Source organism: Plutella xylostella, chromosome 25 (assembly GCF_932276165.1).
Source record: "Plutella xylostella chromosome 25, ilPluXylo3.1, whole genome shotgun sequence".
NCBI lineage: Eukaryota > Metazoa > Arthropoda > Insecta > Lepidoptera > Plutellidae > Plutella > Plutella xylostella.
Window position 1 is genome coordinate 1,554,505 of NC_064005.1, and position 18,510 is coordinate 1,573,014.

General features: G+C 40.0%; 1 protein-coding gene across 4 annotated transcripts; it reads left to right on the forward strand.

Annotated features, from left to right (window-relative positions):
* The first annotated feature begins 614 nt into the window (after nt 1-614).
* On the forward strand, nt 615-18,186 carry LOC105383895 (cyclin-dependent kinase-like 4). 4 transcript variants are annotated; one of them, XM_038107190.2, is made up of 10 exons: nt 615-865; nt 2,892-3,081; nt 3,496-3,615; nt 4,609-4,774; nt 5,184-5,255; nt 15,119-15,226; nt 15,609-15,751; nt 16,782-16,877; nt 17,521-17,652; nt 18,010-18,186. In XM_038107190.2, exons 1-10 carry the CDS (start codon nt 729-731, stop codon nt 18,115-18,117), a joined length of 1,272 nt encoding a protein of 423 aa, XP_037963118.2. In that variant the 5' UTR covers nt 615-728; the 3' UTR covers nt 18,118-18,186. The 4 variants fall into 4 exon arrangements, with proteins under 4 accessions (XP_037963118.2, XP_037963119.2, XP_037963120.2 ...); XM_038107192.2 differs by lacking the exon at nt 615-865 and adding an exon at nt 2,208-2,384; XM_038107191.2 differs by lacking the exon at nt 5,184-5,255 and having other exon boundaries at nt 618-865.
* The last annotated feature ends 324 nt before the right edge of the window (nt 18,187-18,510 follow it).

The following is an 18,510-nucleotide window of genomic DNA, read 5'->3' on the forward strand; positions in this document are numbered from 1 at the left end:
AACTATTTTATAGCAGTTTAGCTGTCGAGATTAGTCTAATAATGTTAGAAGGTAAGTATCGTACCATTATCATTCGTAAGTATCGTAATTATCCTGTCTAGGTAAGCATTTAAAAAGCTAAGTGGTATTAGGTATTAGCATGTCCAGAAGTGAAAGATTACCTACAGGATCATGTGGCGGGGGCGCCTGAATGATCATTGGTTTTTGCACAAAAATAGGCTGACGACTCTACTAAAATATTAGAAACTAACTACTAGAATATTCACATTCTTTTTTATTTCATGCTAACTAAGGATGGCTTGCACCACGCTCGCACCAAACATTTATTGCTATCTTGCTTTGACAGTATAGCGGTTAATCTAGGTTTCTACAGCTAGGTACTATAAAGTAGTAAGTATTATCTTTTGTCTTAAAAAAATTGATCGAAGTAGGTAGAAAAGCTTAAATGCCACTACACCTAGCTAGGTTACGACTGATAGAAATCAGTGGTAGCCCTCGGTCTACATTTAGCCCTAGCACTGCGGTTGTCATGTACACAGGCCCACACAAACTGTAAACAAACCCGCGATCGATACCACCCGTAACTAACAACTAAAAGCATTTCTACTTTCATAGCGAAAACACCGTGTTTTCTGTGCCCGTAGGAAAAAAAAACAATTCGCTCGTAATATTTTAAAAAAATAAAATTAGCGGGAAATGGTTGAGCTAGTGTTGGGAAAAGATCTCGAATGAAGTTGCCCGGTGAATTGGACGTGGAGCCATCGAGTTTTAAAGTGTGGAAGAACGTGGGTTCCTGCATGGAGAAATGGTTCGGTGATAAACGTCTGTGGTTATTTGGCAACAATCTGCCGCTGCTGCCGAGAAGGTGAATCTTATAATATTATAGGTTAAAACTGATAGACTTGCAAAAGACCGGACAAATGCGATTCTACTGACCGAATAAGGTAGTTAAGTATAATACTTAGATCAGGAACATAATTTCATGAGTTTTTACAGATGCAATGTGCCGATTTGAATCCAAAAGCCAAAAGTTAGGTATTTAAAAGTTAGTGGCGCGGAACCAGCATTCCTTTGAGTCTGACAAGCGCTTAGGCAGTTTCTTCATTTTTTTATTTTAAGAAGGCATGTGAGTTATTTATAGTATAGGTAGAGTCGCAAAATCTAGAGCAGGCCAATATTTTAAACTAGGAAATGTTATTTAAGTATAAAAGCTAATTAATTAATTTATATCCTATTCTAGAATGTCTGATTTTTATTTTAATTATTCAGGTTTTTACACGTGTATGTAACTAGTTACCTACATAGTTAATTAGTAAACTAAGTTACCTATAGGTAGATTGCTATTATGTTCTCAGACCTAAGATACTTATTAGACCTAAGGGATTGTTTTTAATGTAGGTATGCAGGTACTATACCTGAGTACTGAATAATAATTGAGGCTACGTGACCTCTCCAACGTTTTGACTCGATTAACAAGCTACATTTTATATGCAATACTTACTTACCTAAATATAGCCTAATTAATTAATAGATCGTTAGCGTTAGTAAACAATTTAACTACTTACTTATAGTTAGATATTTATATAGCATACTATTACATTGCATCGAGGAAAGCATTTATTTATCAATAGCACTATGTACCGACGATGCGCGACGTACCAATCACAGAGAAACAAGACTACGTTGACGTGTACCTACCGATGGATGATGACTACGACAGCGTAGTTAGTGTGGGCAAGCGAGGGGCGCTCAGGAATCAGTCAGAGGATCACGAAGATTTGATAAAAAAATACATTTACCGTCATCCTTCGGTGGACTGGACCGCTATTTCCATCGGCGAAGGAGACACAGTGTATTGAGGTATCCTGAGCATTGTTCCGTCTTATCATAGGGCGAGGCCCCATTGGTGCCTTGCGTCGCAGCGTCGTCTGCACTGCCATCAATATTTTTTGTGAACGTTCCTTTGGAAAGACGCAATGCAACGCAGCTCAACGCACCAATGGGGCCTCAGCCTAGGTAATGCACGGAGAGGTGTACTCAATTTAACATACGGTCGCTACCCGTATCGCCTTCTGCTCTCTACATTGGTCTTCCATTGCCTTTCCTATTCTTATCTGTTATCAGTAAAGCAGTTATGGTCTGCTACGTCATGTCATTCCGAGGAATAATAGGTTATGGTATTAAGTATTTTATAAGAATTTCCTTTTTACAATTTACCTATATGTATTTTTATAATTTTGCTATAAGTATACCCAATAATAACAAAAATTAAGTAATTAGTTATCTACTTACCTAAAATGCATACAAATTAGCAGAAGTTTCGTTATGTCTTTATCAGAACAGATGAATATTTGCCTACTATCCCCGTATGTGGTAACTGCAAGGTGACTCTTATTATCTTACAAATTCACACGATCAAAGCTCAACCAACTTTACACAAGGGTTACTCTATCTATTCTATACTGACGAAAAACGGACGAACGAGAGCTGTCGGTCAATCGGCACGTTTACTGCGTCGTGGTTACGAGTAGAGCAGCTTATCGTGATAGAGAGTTAGTGGGGTCGGATGGCCGTGAGTGAGATGTCCCACATAGCTGATTTCTTCCCTCGATCACCCCAACATATTCTTACATTTATTCACCTACCAGACCGGGTGGTGTGGCCTAGCGGGCAGCTACCCAAAGTTTAGGGTTTTCTATTTATTGCAGTGTAGCTGAAAAATTTCGATACCGCGATGCAGGTTTTCATAGTAATTCTATAGGTACTTCGATTCCATACAAGTCTAATACATGTTTTGTGTATTGCGTTCCGAGCGCCATCTGTTGAACGTTTAGCTTAGGTGTCCGCCACACACAGCTAATTCCTTCCATTAACCCCTCCACCGTCTCCAGGTCGCGAGCCAGCAGCCGCGCCATGGAGCGCTACGAGAAGCTGGCGAAGCTCGGCGAGGGCTCGTACGGCCTGGTGTACAAGTGCCGCAACCGGGACACGGGAGAGATCGTGGCGGTGAAGAAGTTTGTGGAGAATGAAGACGATCCGCTGATCAGGAAGATTGCGTTGAGGGAGATACGGATGCTGAAGGTATGGAGGATTAAGGGTACCCAATTTCTAATGTCCTAATGGCTGTAAGTTTAGATAAAGGCGGCACAGGAGTAGATTATAGTGCACAAGGATTTACGCATCAGTTCACAAGAGCCTTTGATGACCGACAGGAGAGCTAGACGCAGCACCGAGCCTGCAAATTTCATTTCACTTTATTTACAGATCGGTCATCTGTCCCATGTTTCATTGGGATAGATGACCGGTCTATAACCAACATCTTCCAATTAATCATCAGTCAATAATCGTCTACAACTGCTCATCCTAGAAGCGACAATAACCTCTATCCCCGATCTTTTCAACTTTTGTCACGTCTTGCATGATGTGTTAAATAGTCCTGCTGAGTGACAGTCGCTTTGCACGGAATTGCATCACTCACCCACCCTTCTCCTCCAGAACCTCAAGCACCCGAACCTGGTGAACCTCATCGAGGTGTTCCGCCGCAAGCGCAAGCTGCACCTCGTGTTCGAGTACTGCGACCACACCGTGCTGCACGAGCTGGAGCAGCACCCCGCAGTGAGTACCTTCTCCTGCCTGAAGCTGTGAACCTGATGGAGGTGTTGAACCACGCAGTGAGTACCGAGTGGTGTAGTGTCGAGTTTTTATAACCGTTCCTTTGGGGCAACGCGACGCCACGCACCGATGGGGCGACACCTATCTCGTTGCATTAACCGTACCAATTCGTTCGTCAATTTATAAAGTGAGCCCCCAGACAATACAGGGAGTTCGGATTGTTCATTGGTAATCATGGGCATACACCGATAAGGGATGAGACCTGCTGTGACTGTGACTATTATGTGCGTAGGTAAAAATGGACAGGATCCCTAGGGATCCCTCCCTCAGCTGACCTGTTTAGGAACCCTGCCTCTGCTTGCTGATTCGGAACAAATTTTGTCGTGCTAAGTACTCTGGGAATTTCGATTCAACCTTTTACCTTGTACCTAAGTAGTCTTATACATTTGAACAAAGAAGGCAATGAGGTAGCGAAATCTAATCGAGCTTATTAAATGTCACCAAATCTGAATGTATAATTTGCTCTAAATGTTCCTGCATAGACGGTGCAATAAATATTCTTATTTAGTACTTTGCTTACGAATTAGATTATTAATTATAATTTATAGACATGCTTCCGTATTAATCTCATTTACTATCAGAACTACTTAATAACAATGTGTCTGCAATGTGTGTTCCAGAACACAGGTGAATAATCGAGCTTGGATTATGACATAAGACCGTAGCACTTCTTTGTCCAACCCTTTGTGGACGATGGTGTTCTGATCATATATCATAACCGACACATCACCTCTAAGTCTAGCCCCATCTGGGGAAAACCATAGTAAGCTGATTCTCAACCACTCGCCTTTTGAGTCTAGTGTTAGAATTGCAATTTGTTTACTATTTATAAGGCGTTACATAGGCGTCCCGCCACTGACGACTTTTAAGACGGCCTGCAGGTCTAACCCTATCTCCTTCCCAAGGGCTGCCGGTCTAACCCCCTCTCCTCCGCAGGGCTGCCCCGAGCTGCTCTCCAAGCAGATCATCTGGCAGACCCTGCAGGGGGTGGCCTACTGCCACCGACACAACTGCATCCATCGCGACGTGAAGCCAGAGAACATTCTGCTGACGGCCGATGGGGTCGTCAAGCTGTGTGACTTCGGATTCGCTAGGATGATCAGTGAGTTGTTCATTCTTCTTCTTTAAATGATAATGTGTCGTGTTCATCGAGTGTTATGCAGGTTATGCAACAGAAATAATGTTTTCTCAAATGATAGGTGCGACTAGGCACCTAAGAGATGCTTAGATCTATCTCTTCTACTTAGGTATATCTACAATAGATCAATCCCGCTAGGAACATACAATAGTGCAATATCTGGATAATTATTGGATTTTTTTTTTTTTTACTTCTAGGTTCTATTAGGTACGCTTGAAGGCCTCTACACACCAAAGCCGCTGACCCGGCGGCATAGCCCGGCGGCCTAGTGCCGGCGGGTTAACATAGTACAAAATGAGGCCGCCGGGTCAGCGGCTTTGGTGTGTAGAGGCCTTTATTTTCTTAAGCTTTATTTTTATTTTCTTTAACTCAGGTGGTGCAGCGACATCCGATAATTCTGTGCACAATAGAAACTCTCTCAGTGTGGATGCTCGAAGACGGTCCAGTAATTAATTTGTTTTCGTTATTTTTTAGACATTATTAATTTTACCTATATACTTAATTACAAGTCATTAATGAACTCATTATGTACTTGATAGTCAGATACCACAGAAGATAGACCATACAGGTACTTACCTCATCTTATAGTCTAGTTTAGTAAGTAAGTACTAAGTATAAGTAGTATAAGTACTTTACTTTCCTTTAAACATTAATCATTCTCGAAGTATGAAGAAATGTAAGTAGACGAAAGTAATCAAGGCTAGGCTTTCCAACATAAGTACTAACGTAGGTAGGTCGGTATACTTCTTATTTTCTTATATTCTAGACTTAATTTGACTTTAACGTGGTCGTAAAGTTTTAGTTTAGTTAGCTTTAGCGATTAAATTTACATAGAAAGTGCCCACTTAGTTTTCCGAAATGTTGGTTGTAGGTAGCTAGCTTACCTATAGTTTTTCAGCATTTTATAACAGACTGGTGCACCATTACTCTACTCATAATACCAATGAAATGGTGCAATTTATGCCAGGCGGTTGGGGAAAATACCCTGTAATTTGTTATCGTTATTTTAAAACCGTACTGTTACTTCTATAGATAGAAAGTAAGATCGTTTAAGTACAATTTAATGACAATCGCGATACTTAACTGAACGCCTAACCCTTACATTAATTGACGAATTAAGAATTTAAGCCATAATTTGAATACAATTCCAAATCCGTTGACCGCGCCTTGCGAGATAGACCTAGTTAGTTAACTTGAGCTTTTTGTATTTTCCTACCGTCGGCGTCGTAGTACGAAAATAGAAATGAATTTAAAATTATGGTTTTGTCATATATATCTAATCTATTCAACAGTTAAACGAAGGCTTACCCCATACATCATTCTATGTGTATAGGTCAAGCTAGATCTATAGGCCGATAACCCAAGACCTAGACTTAAGGCTTTGGAGCTGGTGGTCAGCTATCAGTAGGTTATCGGCCCCTATAGCCGCTTGTTCCGATCTAGGTACAAAGAGAAAGAATGATGAAGCTTTCAATTATACCGTTTCAAAGGTTAGCATATATTATGGCAAAAGATCTAACCCTCTTTCGGCTTACTTACTACACTCGCGAGCAATGAAAAGGCTCCAGTGACATATATATATGAACGAGGTGGAACTTTTTCATTGCTCCTGAGCATAAAGGAGTCTACACACCAAACCCGCCGACACAGCCCGGCGGCTTGGTGTCGGCGACCCAAACCCGCCAACCCGCCAACATGTGTCATGGGGCTGTGTCGATGAGTGTCGGCGGCAAGAAATCAGTACAACTTTTTTAGTAGGGTCGGCGGGTTTGGTGTGTAGACTCCTTTAAAGTGCTTTGAGAATATAACTTTGAAACATTTGTTTGTATTTTACTTTTCAGTTATTATTTAAGTAGGTAAGTACCTACTGTGAAAAGTTTATATGGTATGAACTTCTGTCTGGGAAAAGGTTTGGAAACATTTCAACACAAATGCTCTAACCTTCACCGCTCGCCCTTGAGCGTTGCACCCACAAGTTCCCAACTAGTCTATGAATTTATAATAAGTTAACTGCATTTCGAAACACAAGTTGCTACAATTTATCCAGTTGGCTTGAGGCTTGCCGCTTTAACTTAATTTATTTCGCCTTGAAAGTTGGTCGGACGAGATTAGAACTTAGGGCTTAGGATAACTGCAGAAAGGGCAAACGTGTAGTTACAAAAGTTAAGAAAATAATGCGGTTCTGCACTGGAGAATATAACCCTGATGGTACGTAGGTACTGGGTTGAAAAGATGTACCTAGGTACATGGGGTAAAATTATCAAAGATTCCACAAATTATTTAACCACCACTAATTATTGTTGATGTTAATTGACACTCTATTTGGCATCAAAAGTCTCTATTGGTCCACTGGACTAGTAGGTATCTACTAGCTGGATGGAAAGTACGAGGAAGCCCATGTACCGAATCTTGCGCCGCTTTTTGACTAACTACCTAGCAATCATCAGTAGATATAGAGTTGTTGAAACTGACAGTAGGAAACTGAGAAAGAAAGAAAGAAAGCCGTGTTATTGGATGAATTAAGCAATTCCTCGACGTCGATAACAAACCCGTGCCGCGGGAGCAGCTATACTTCAGCCTACTTTCCATACTTAGGCATTAACTGTAATTTACCGCTACTGGGTTGAATTGACACATTAACCGTGTACTTGCATTCACATTGCTAAACTGTTTACACCTAAGTAGGTATATTTAACTGTTTTCCAATACCTTACAATGAGGTGACAAACGATGCGACCGTGGCACTAATATTGCTGCCAATGGATATGAAAAGTGTCATGTCATTGTGTGTCAAAAATAACGTTAGCTTTCGCTATCATTTTTAACCCTCGACGGAAAAGGAGCAGTGTTTAACTATATATAACGTGTCTGTGTATCTGTCTGTGGTAGAGTAGCTCGCCAGCCGTCATACGCCTATGGATGTCTACCAGCCAGTACTGGATTTAACTAAAGACCTTGGCGCATCTCTATCAGAGGAGTATCTTGGCACATGACTGATTAAGAAACATGAAGCCGTCACGGTCAGTGCACTAATAAGAGCCCACTCAAATTATTCAAACAGAGGTGGTCGGTGCACCTCGTGGTGCAATATTAACCTTGATTGTCTGATATTGTGTCCATCCGTTTTGGTATCTTGATGATATATCAGGATCAGGAAGGCTCCCAGTCGAGCAGTATTTAAATCACTGGTTCGGGCTCATTATCTCAGCAGGATAGGATAGAAGAGAGTTAATTTTTTCATGCACCTCAGTTGTTGTGTGTTTATATAATAATAATATTATAGTATATATATTTATATTAGGTATTTATGTATTGTATATATTTTATAGGTATAGGTTTATATATTATCTATTAGTATATTGTATAAGTATAAATGGACAACATTTCAAAAAACTAAAGCTGCTATAAGTCGAAAACCATTTCGAGATTTAGCTCTAAAGGCCACAAAAATAATGATTTTGTATTTTTTGGATGTATCATTTTCGATAAAATCATAAAATAGTAAAAAAGTGCTGATGACGACATGCATCAGGTGCGATGCATTTTGATGATCAAAGCCTATAGATTTAAAAACAAAGTAACTGTCACTTTCATTTTTGATTGACGTTGACGTTTTATCGTGCCGTTGTTGTTTATTTGGGTCATTTTCATTAATTCTGTTCTGACACTTTCTGACTATTTTTTTTATTTATTAATTAGAGATGACCTCTATATAATATGTCCCAGAGCATGCCACCGCCTACACAGCTGAAAAAATGCTTCTGCTTATTTTTTTACATGATAAGTACCTACTTTCCATCATTAGAAATATCAAGGTCATTTGAAAATGACCCATTTGTTGGTTGGCATGTAAACAAAGTTTAAATGTCACTTGTCAGTGTCATTTATGTTTTTTTCGAGACTCAGGCAATACACAAAAATAAAAATTGAGCCTAATATGTGACGTCACTTCCGGTTTTAAAATAATTAACTTTAAAGTTAAATATAACATGTAAAAATGTATGTATAAACAAAATAAAAAAATACGGGTCCACTAATTTTTTATAAACTTTCCGAATAACTAATAAAAATATAGGGTAAAGAAAATGAAATGTTGTCCATTGTTGTAGGATATTATATTTAAGTAGTACATATTTAGTTTTCTTCGCTGAAATTGTCTTAAATAAGTTCTTTTTTTTTGCACTCCCATACAATTTACTCCCTGTACCTCCTGTAGGTTGACTGGTACAAAATGCTTTTAGCATTAAGTCCACCTAATTGTACATAATTACTTTTGTATATTGTGCAATGAAGAATAAATAAATAAATAAATAAATAAAAAATATATTAACCAGTTGGCGAGAGAAATAGTAGAAAGCCTTTGCAATAAATTGCGATATTAGCACCACACACAAGAGCGGTGGTAATTCAGTCGGGTAAGCGCTCGGTGAAGAAAAACATCGTGAGGAAACCTGGATATCTAGATTTAGTTAATATAGATCTATATGCGAACCGACCCACCCGCAGTGGACAAGCGTGGTGGGAAATGGTCCAAGCTTAGGAAGGCAGTTTAGACCTTTGGGATATGCACAAAGGTTCCATTTGAGAGAGCCAGGTGCATAGCGCGAATAGAATATAGTACCTACACTTGAAATGAACTGCCAAGCGAGGATATTTTTGCATACATAAGCACACACACGCACACAAATCACACAACCCTCTCCTCTCCCCCGAAATGGGTCAGCGCCGCAAGGGTGAGGGCTGATGGTGACGTCTGAACTTTTATCAACGTAACTAAGCAAGTTTACTCGTATGACGTAGCCTAAGCCTGACATGCAGCTCTCGTGATGGGCTGCAAGGTATCTTGAATCCATCAGTCCCAGTTTCTAGTAACTAGACAAGTTTGCAACGGGAGATTATTGGCTGCTCTATACCTACATTAAGTATGGGCAGGGTAGGAAACTAATATAGTACCTACTTATAAATAGGTATACTATAAGACAGGTGGTTTTTTTTCGCGATTTTAGACTTTGCTATTAAAGTTGCTCAGTATGACGCACTCCATTATAACCTGCCAACATACACTATAATATAAATAAGATAGAATTCCACCCTATATAATTGTATAGAGGTTTACTTAAAAAAACTGGACTTATGCAAGGGGCTCTAATGTGATTCAACCCTAAAAATAATACACCTAAGTTATTCTATCTACCAGCGGTTATTTCTGACAACAACCGTATTCACGACCCACTGATCCACGTGCCTCGCCTGAAAAATACTTATTTCCCCTTCTATAAATTGAACAATAGGTTTTCCACCCAAGGCTACAGTCGTTAGGGTATTTCGGGGTCAATCCGATACGAAACTTTTGTGATAAAAATAGAAAGCGAATTCGCAGAAGCTCAAAACATTCATCAAGTTGTAGATATTCTGTATTTACTTATACCTACTGAAATTTTCCTATGAACTGAAACTTTGAAACTTTTCTGAAGAAATCTACATAAGTAGGTAGTTAAGTACTTACTAACTTCTAAAGAAGTCGATTTCAAAGGTGGGTATTAAACATATACTGGAAAGATTTGTAAATCGATAAAGTTTACAGAAGTACTTAGTTATTATGATCAATGATTAGTGTGTAAATTATGGATTTAGACTACAAAAATACAAGACGCTAATACCTAAATCAAATAATCTTAAGTCACGCTATATTTTCACGAATACTTTACAGATGTATAAGTATTTACCTACTTAGGTATGTGGTGTGAAGTACCTAGGTACCTAATATTAATATTGGATCACTCAACTCTGTTTTAACACGATAACACTAATTTTGGTGTGTACTGTGTACCTACTACCTAGGTCTACCTAATGTGTGTAGAAGGTGGGCAACTTTATTGCACCCAAGATCTATGGTTTAATCTTGAACTATTCACACTAAACTTGAACAACATAACCATAAACTACCTAGTAGGTAGGTAGTACTTACCTGGGTTCCGCTCATCTCGCATAATCTTTATTGACCAAAACTCATTTTGCATAACTCGCATGGTCTAAACTTTTTTGGCCGAACCATCACTTTGCCAAGACTTATGTGGCATAAGGCTCGTTTCGTCTAAAACTCTTTAGGCACAATCTTTAAACACCTAAGTTTCGTTTGCTCAAATTCTCGACATCAGAACCAAGAGGGCCGATGTCCACTTTTTGCGAAAATCACTTTTTAAGAGATCTTCTATCAGTTTTTTGTCCTCTTTCTTTTAGTCTAACTCACGTATCTCTATCTCTTTTCGTTCAAAAGTTAAATTTCTTAAAAGTGGTCGCATATCCACAGTACTCTGGAACCATACAGACTGTTTATAATTTCAGACGTTATGGCTGTACACATATGAAAATAATGTTATTTTTTACGGTCGGTTGTAAACAACAGTCCAGAAGTACTTGCAAATAGTTGGTCTCATATCAATAACGTACCCTTTTGTCCGACTAAATATCACTTCTATGCGGTCACATTTTCACATCAGACCTTATGGTTCGAAACATATTCAGTTAAGTTCATAAAACCCCGAATTAAAAAGAGACAGCACTAGTTTTTTCACAGAGTATGAGCGAGACAAAGCAAATTGTGAGTTTCACGTACTTAATACCAAGTAAGTTTATTTTATCAGTTTCTACTAAAGGGTTCTCCTATATTTTAAGTTATATAAGCAAAAATCTTGTATGTCTTAAATAATTAGATTGACTTGAAAATTGCATGAAAACACTGTATACCTCACAACTAATACATAATTATGAGTTTATTAAATTACATTGCTTAGTACGATTGCCAAGTCAATCTGGTAGACAGGTGGAAAATCTCTCCACCTACCTACCTGATTGACTTACTTTAAATAATAAGCCCACCGATTTTACTTATCCTTGTTGTGAGATATATATAATTCATATCTTATCTATTTATTTGAGACATACAAGATTTTTATATTTAAATGGTCCCTACGGTACGATACTTTCAAAGAAGCCCTACGCTTCTGAGGTCTTGGGATACCTAAACATGCAGATAGGAAGGAGACAGGATAAATAATAAAGTTGCAATTTCCTTCCTTCAAAATAGGCTGCAAAGGAAGCAGAATTGTTCAGAATTTCTATCTTTAAGGTTTGTCTGTCTGGCTGGTGAAGTAACTACGAATTCTACAAGCAAGTGAAATTTTTTCTTTAGGGATTTACTCCTTGCCCGGGCTTTCAGCTCCTCAGCCTTCCGGATGCCTATTCAGTCAGGTGGCATGCGGCCGCTTAATTCTTAGGACGCCGGCTTAGCTCCCGATGAATGTTGTCCGGTTCGGTGGATAGACTCAGGGAGCAGTTTCGTCGGCTGGTGCCAACAGTAGGAGCTCGCAAGGATAGGGTCTGCCTTTGTGAGGCCGGTTATAGGTGGGCTGAGGCAGTGAAGATGTTTGTGCGGCCTATTCTAGGCGGGATCTTACATGATACGCGGCAGACGGATCACAAACTCCTCTACCGACTTGATCTTGTGGTCGCGGATGATGACGTCAATTCTAACGTACCATTCGGCCCCGACGATAGTCCTCAGAGTCAGGTTCTGCTGTACATGGAGCCTCTTGCAGTTGGTTGTCGAGCATAGTGAGTACGCCGGAGCGGCGTAGTTAATACGGAAACGCATGTATGTTTTAAAGATCCCCAGCTTCGTGCGCAGAAGGAGTTGGGAAGCCAACATGGGACAGAGCATAGCCCATTTGGCATTCGCCTTGTAGACTGTGTTGACCGCTTGCACACTCATGGTGAGCGAGCGCTCAATCGTCACCCTCAGGTATACTTGACTGAGTTGATTGACTGAGGATCTTCAGACGACGAAATTACTTCGGGGTTGCAGCTTCTTAGCCGGCGTGCAGCTGGACAACATCGCAGTGCCCACGTTGACCACCATGCACCACTTTTCCAGCCATTCCGGCAGGTGATTCAGTTTTTGATACGGCCATGTTTGCTTTCTGAGTTGAGAAGAACTACACAATTTTAGCCAATAAAACCACGTTGTCTCCACACTTGCTTGCCAGTGTTAGTATATCGTCTGTTTAGGCCACATAGAGTCAGACAGCTGCTCTGAGGAACTCTAGATCTTGCGCAGGGTGGAGTCGGCGTCCTCGACTAAAACGTAGAAACACCGTTCGTCCAGGAATGAAGCCGCTGTCTGCACAATTGAAAGCGACGTGGTCGTCTGAGACAACTTGTACAGCAGTCCCGCATGCCACACACGATCGAACGAATATGTTCGGCCCTTGTAGCGTTCAAAACCATAAGATGCAGGAAGCGCCCAAGCTGCAGCGTTGTGAACTACTGTGGAAACCAAACTGCTCCGCACGATAGCGTGATGGAACGATAGCTTCGCGGGTATCGGCAGTCCTTTCTGGTTATCGGTAGGATGATGACTTTCCTCAGTTTCCATTCTAGTCCGGGGAAATGTTCTAGGCCTTTACTAATGAATTTACAACAGCTTGTCGATAAAAGCATATTTTTTCTAAAGATTTTCTAGTGCAATACGGTCATAAATATAACTAATTAATGCTGGTAATGATGCTACCTATCGCCCGTTTTCTTTTGGACCACGACTTACAGGGCCATCATTGGTTTTTGTCGTTTTATTAGTTGTACATACCTGTTTTACAATTTCTATTTTTTTAATAAAAACTTCAAACATTTATAATTTCAGAACCAAAGAGTCGTATATAACACACATTTGGGTCTTTTGTTTAATTTTCTTGAATATAATAAATAATTTCAGAGCCAAAGAGTCGTATATTACACAAAATTTGGCCATTTGTTTCATTTTCTTAAGTGCAATTTTATTTCAATTTGAACCAAATAGTTTTAAATAAAAGTATACCGTAGTTATTTTTTATTTTTTAGAGCCATTGAATCTTATGTAGACATATACAAGCCAAAATTCAACTTAAATACTATTTTCCCCGAACCAAACAGTCTGTTGTTATAATAGATATAGGGATTTTTTTAAAGTTATATTCTATTTTATTGAACCAAAAGGTCCGATGTTAACAACGGCTTTGATTTTTGGTCTAGTGTTTTTAAAATCTATACAGCCGTAAGGTCTTTTATTGACGTGAGCCTTTAAGTTACTATTTACAGTCGAAAAATGGGGCTGATATCCATACTCAAAGACACAAAACTTGATTTTGTCGCTAATATAGCATAGGAATTGTTTTCAAATAAAACGCTTTTGTATTGTCATTAACTAGCCGAGCGAAATAATGTATTTGAACTCCAAAACAAACATCTGTGTTTGTTTTATACTGAGTTAAAAGTTTATTTTAGCTCTACTGAAAAGTTGCAAAAATGGACATCGGCCCTCTTGGTTCTGATGTCGAGAATTTATGTTCGTCTATACCTATGTATAATCTTGTTTCTCCTAATGTTATCTTAATAAATAATATATTAAGTATGTAGTAAATGTACAAATTGTGTATTTTTCTCCTACATCCCGAAAATCACGATAATGTATGATCAAAAAATCGAAAGTTAAAGACCAATATAATTATTACAAACCCCATGAGATAGAAACCTAAAAATAGGTGCGACGACGAGCAAAGCGAGGAGGAGCGTGTTAGGTGCACATGTTCATCAAAACCAAAGCGGAGCGCAGCGAAGCGGAGCGGAGCGTTTTCCAAACAGCGAAAACAATACAAGGCACCAGTTTGCGCTATGTAGGGAGACGCTCCGTCAAAGTTAAAGCCAAACGAATATTATTATTTTGTATAAACCTATGCCATAGCATTATTAGGCTATTCAAGATTTGGCAATACCATTATTATGCTAAACAATGTTATGCGAAATAACTTTTTACTAAACGAGATTTATGCCATACGATTTTCGGCGTAACGAGACTTTGACCAAACGTTACTATGCAATACGAGATTAGGCAAATAAATCTTATGCCAAAAAAGGTAGAACCTACTTACCTACTTAGTTAAAGTACTTTGTTATTTTATGTTGTAAGAAAGGAGCTTTTCCTGAGTGACGTATCTGTATTTTATTTATGTAAACAGTACCTAAGTAGTTACATAGGTACTTAAACTTGCTTCGACAACGATTTTCGGATTCTAATAAATGACTTCGTTTTGACTTCGTGGTAGGGCCCCTCGGCAGGCAGCGTAAGACGTTATTCTGACTGGCTAATCCTTTCCCCAAGGTGACAAATCCTAGACGGTATCTAGTATTTTTCTCCGCTAATACGAGGTCGAGGACCTAGTTGACATCTGGACCTAGTTGACTGCTGGACCTAGTTAACTTATGGACTTGTTACAGGTCCAGGCGAGAACTACACGGATTACGTGGCGACGCGGTGGTACCGCGCGCCCGAGCTGCTGGTCGGGGACACCCTGTATAGTACGCCTGTCGACGTGTGGGCTATTGGTATGAAAAACACACATATCTAGACACAAATACAATACTTACTGTGGGTTGGATACCCGAAACAAGCACATCATGGTGGGAAATGGTTCCATCTTAGGAAGGCAGTTTATAATGTTTCGTCCGAGTGGGCCAGGTGCAGGCTAACAACTCTTCAGATAATAGGATATATTATAGAAAAAGGCATACAGCCCACAACAGTCCAAGGCTGGGAAGGATATAAGTACTTATATCACACTACACAAACCCAAGACCTTCAGGATAGCCGATAGTCAGACTACACCTTACCATCATAACCTGACGGCAACTTCTAAGCTAAAATAATTTTTCGTCAATATTGAATGGACCACTACAGTCTTCAAATTACCCTAATCCTCACCCCCAGGGTGCGTATTCGCGGAGCTGCTGTCCAGCGAGGCGCTGTGGCCCGGCAAGAGTGACCTGGACCAGCTCTACCTCATCAGGAAGACCCTGGGCGACTTCCTGCCGCGGCACATGACCATCTTCTCACAGAACAGCTTCTTTCAGGTGAGGAAATGGGTGGTTAGGGAATGGTGATAAATTGACTGGCCAATGATTTTACCACGGTGATAAACTCAAGCATGTCAAGCGAAAGCTATAGTGTTTGTCATCCGACTTGCTATAAGGAAAAGGATGAGGCAGTTGAGATTTAGAATAAGTACCTAGTTAGGTACTTTGTTATTCTTAAATGTAACTAGGTATGTACATAACTGCGAATGCGAATTCTTTCATGCGTTTTAATTGTGTAAGGTAAATCATTACAAGTGATGAATATCCAGGAATTGCAATTGGAAAGGCTATAAATATTTCCTGGCGAACTATTTACTGGCGAACTAGCCTGGAAAAAGGCTAGCCAAAATCACAAACGTAGGTAGGTAGGTAGTCCTATAGTAAGCTCCTACATTAGGAAAGTGGGGTGTTTACCAGTCCATCATTTAGTTATTTAAGTAGGTACTTGGGTACAAATTCGTATTCTTATGCTATGCAAATTTAAAAAATAAATACCTAATGAGTATAACACGAACACCTAAACATGCCTCATGAAACGGTGGACTCACGCAAAGGCAAGTTTTCAGTTCAACCTGCTGTGTTATTATTTCAGGATCGATAGCCTAGAAAATAATATAGGTAGGTACTTTTAGCAATCGATATGGATCGCTATTCGGGCAAAATCAGCGATGGTGTAGTGAATCATCATAACTGTATATCGCTTTAGCATCGTCTGTAAACTTTTTAGTTAAATTGACTACTTTCTATTAGGTAAGTTAAGTACCTAGTTACTATGGTGGACAGATTTATAAATGGAAGGTCACTGTAGGAATAAAAGGAATATCCATTAGCTTAAATAGCTTAGTTAATTTAAGCTCTTTCGATTACAAGGAATAAGTAACTTGGTTTGGTTAGGTAGCTATTATAGTTACCGCCCCTTTATTTTGTTTCACGTAAACCTACCGACTTAGGTACTCACCTAACTATGTACCACGTTTATTTTCTCTGCAATCCTTCTATTTTTTTATTGGTGTTTTTCACATTTCAGGGGATGGCGTTACCGGAGCCAACGAGCTATGAGCCCCTGGAGAAGAAGATACCGCAACGATATGCAAACAACGAACTTGTGTTAGACTTTTTGAAGGTTGGTTGCACTTGTTAATGATAACAAAACTATCATTTCTAGATTTAAGCGTAGGTTAGGTGGGGTAGATAGGTTGCAGCGCATTGTTTCAATACGATGGCCGTTGTCATCATTAGTAGTACACGGTATCTATATAAGTACGTATGAAAAGGACATCATTTGGGTTTTCCTCACCTCTTTTCTCATTTTGCCTACTGCATCTAACATGTCATTCATCGAACATTCCAGAAGTGCTTTTACAACGACCATATCATCAGTAGAGCACTCCATTCCCTCTAATACTCTGTACCTAAAACTTTCCAGAAGTACTTAGACATGATCCTATCATCAGCCCAGTGGTATAACACCACTAATACTCTGTCGAACATTCCAGAAGGCCTTGACAACGACTCTTTCTCTTTTGTCTAGACGCCAGCGGTACTTAAATAGCTTCTAACATTTAAGACACGACCCTATCGTCAGACCAGCGATAGGTATATCACCTCTAATACTCTGATCATTCAGAACTGCTTGGACCACAAATACCACCGTCCTATCACTTTTGCCTCTAGCACTCTCTGTGGAACATTCCAGAAGTGCCTAGACACGGCTCTATCCCCTTTGCCAAGCCTTTGCCTCTAATACTCTCTGTGTAACATTCCAGAAGTGCCTGGACAACGACCCCGGTGCCCGCTGGACGTGCGAGCAGCTGCTGCGGCACCCCATCTTCGAGACCTTCATGTTCACCGCGCCGCGGTCGGAGCACGAGGAGTACGAGCGGTCGCGGCGGGCGCAGGTCACTAGCACTAGCATCAGAAAAAATACTATTTTGGCTCGATTTCTGGAGTGGAAACACCAACGTCCTAACTGCCATTAGAAATTAACTGGAGGGTGTCCCATGCTGCTTTACGTCTCCCATCACTCGATTGCTCGTATAATATACCCCTACGGGTTTTATGTAGAATCTACATCTTCTGACCGACCTACAGCCACTACAGCATGCAGAGTTTAAGAACTATGACGACAACGACGAATTATTTCAGATGAAAAGATCACCTTTCTCGTAGCACGTTAATTGACCTGTTAGTTATACATAGGGAGGCAGGATATAATACTCATAAACACTTAGCTAATAGAGGTTTTCCTTCCTCAGGTACAATCCTCGCCGCTGCTGCCCCAACTCCACGTGTCGGACCGCTCCCACCCCCCAAAGGGGAAGAAGCTGGAGGGCGACACGCGGGGGCACCTCCCCACCATCTGACTAGCGCCGCCGCGGCTGCGGTAGCCGAACTAATGTACATTATGAATATACTGCTCTGATTCTCCTGGTGTTTTGTGTTTTATTTATGTAGCCTTTGCTGATAAAAAAAAAGTTCAGACACAGGCTAATTATGAAGCAGTACTGTTACAATACTGCTTGTGGTTGTTTTAGGCTGTGGAAAGGAAAAACTACTAACCAGTCTGAAACCTCACACCAGTGGTTTTGCTTTGCTGATGATCAGTGTAAGATGTTGGGAAGCCACTGCTAGGTTAGGAAGAGTTTCTATTATCTTATAAGTACAGGGCAATATGGATGTACATTGTGCCCAACATACATGAATAAGGAACAGGTGGTATGACACACTGGTACATTACTTACCATGTACAGTAAGGT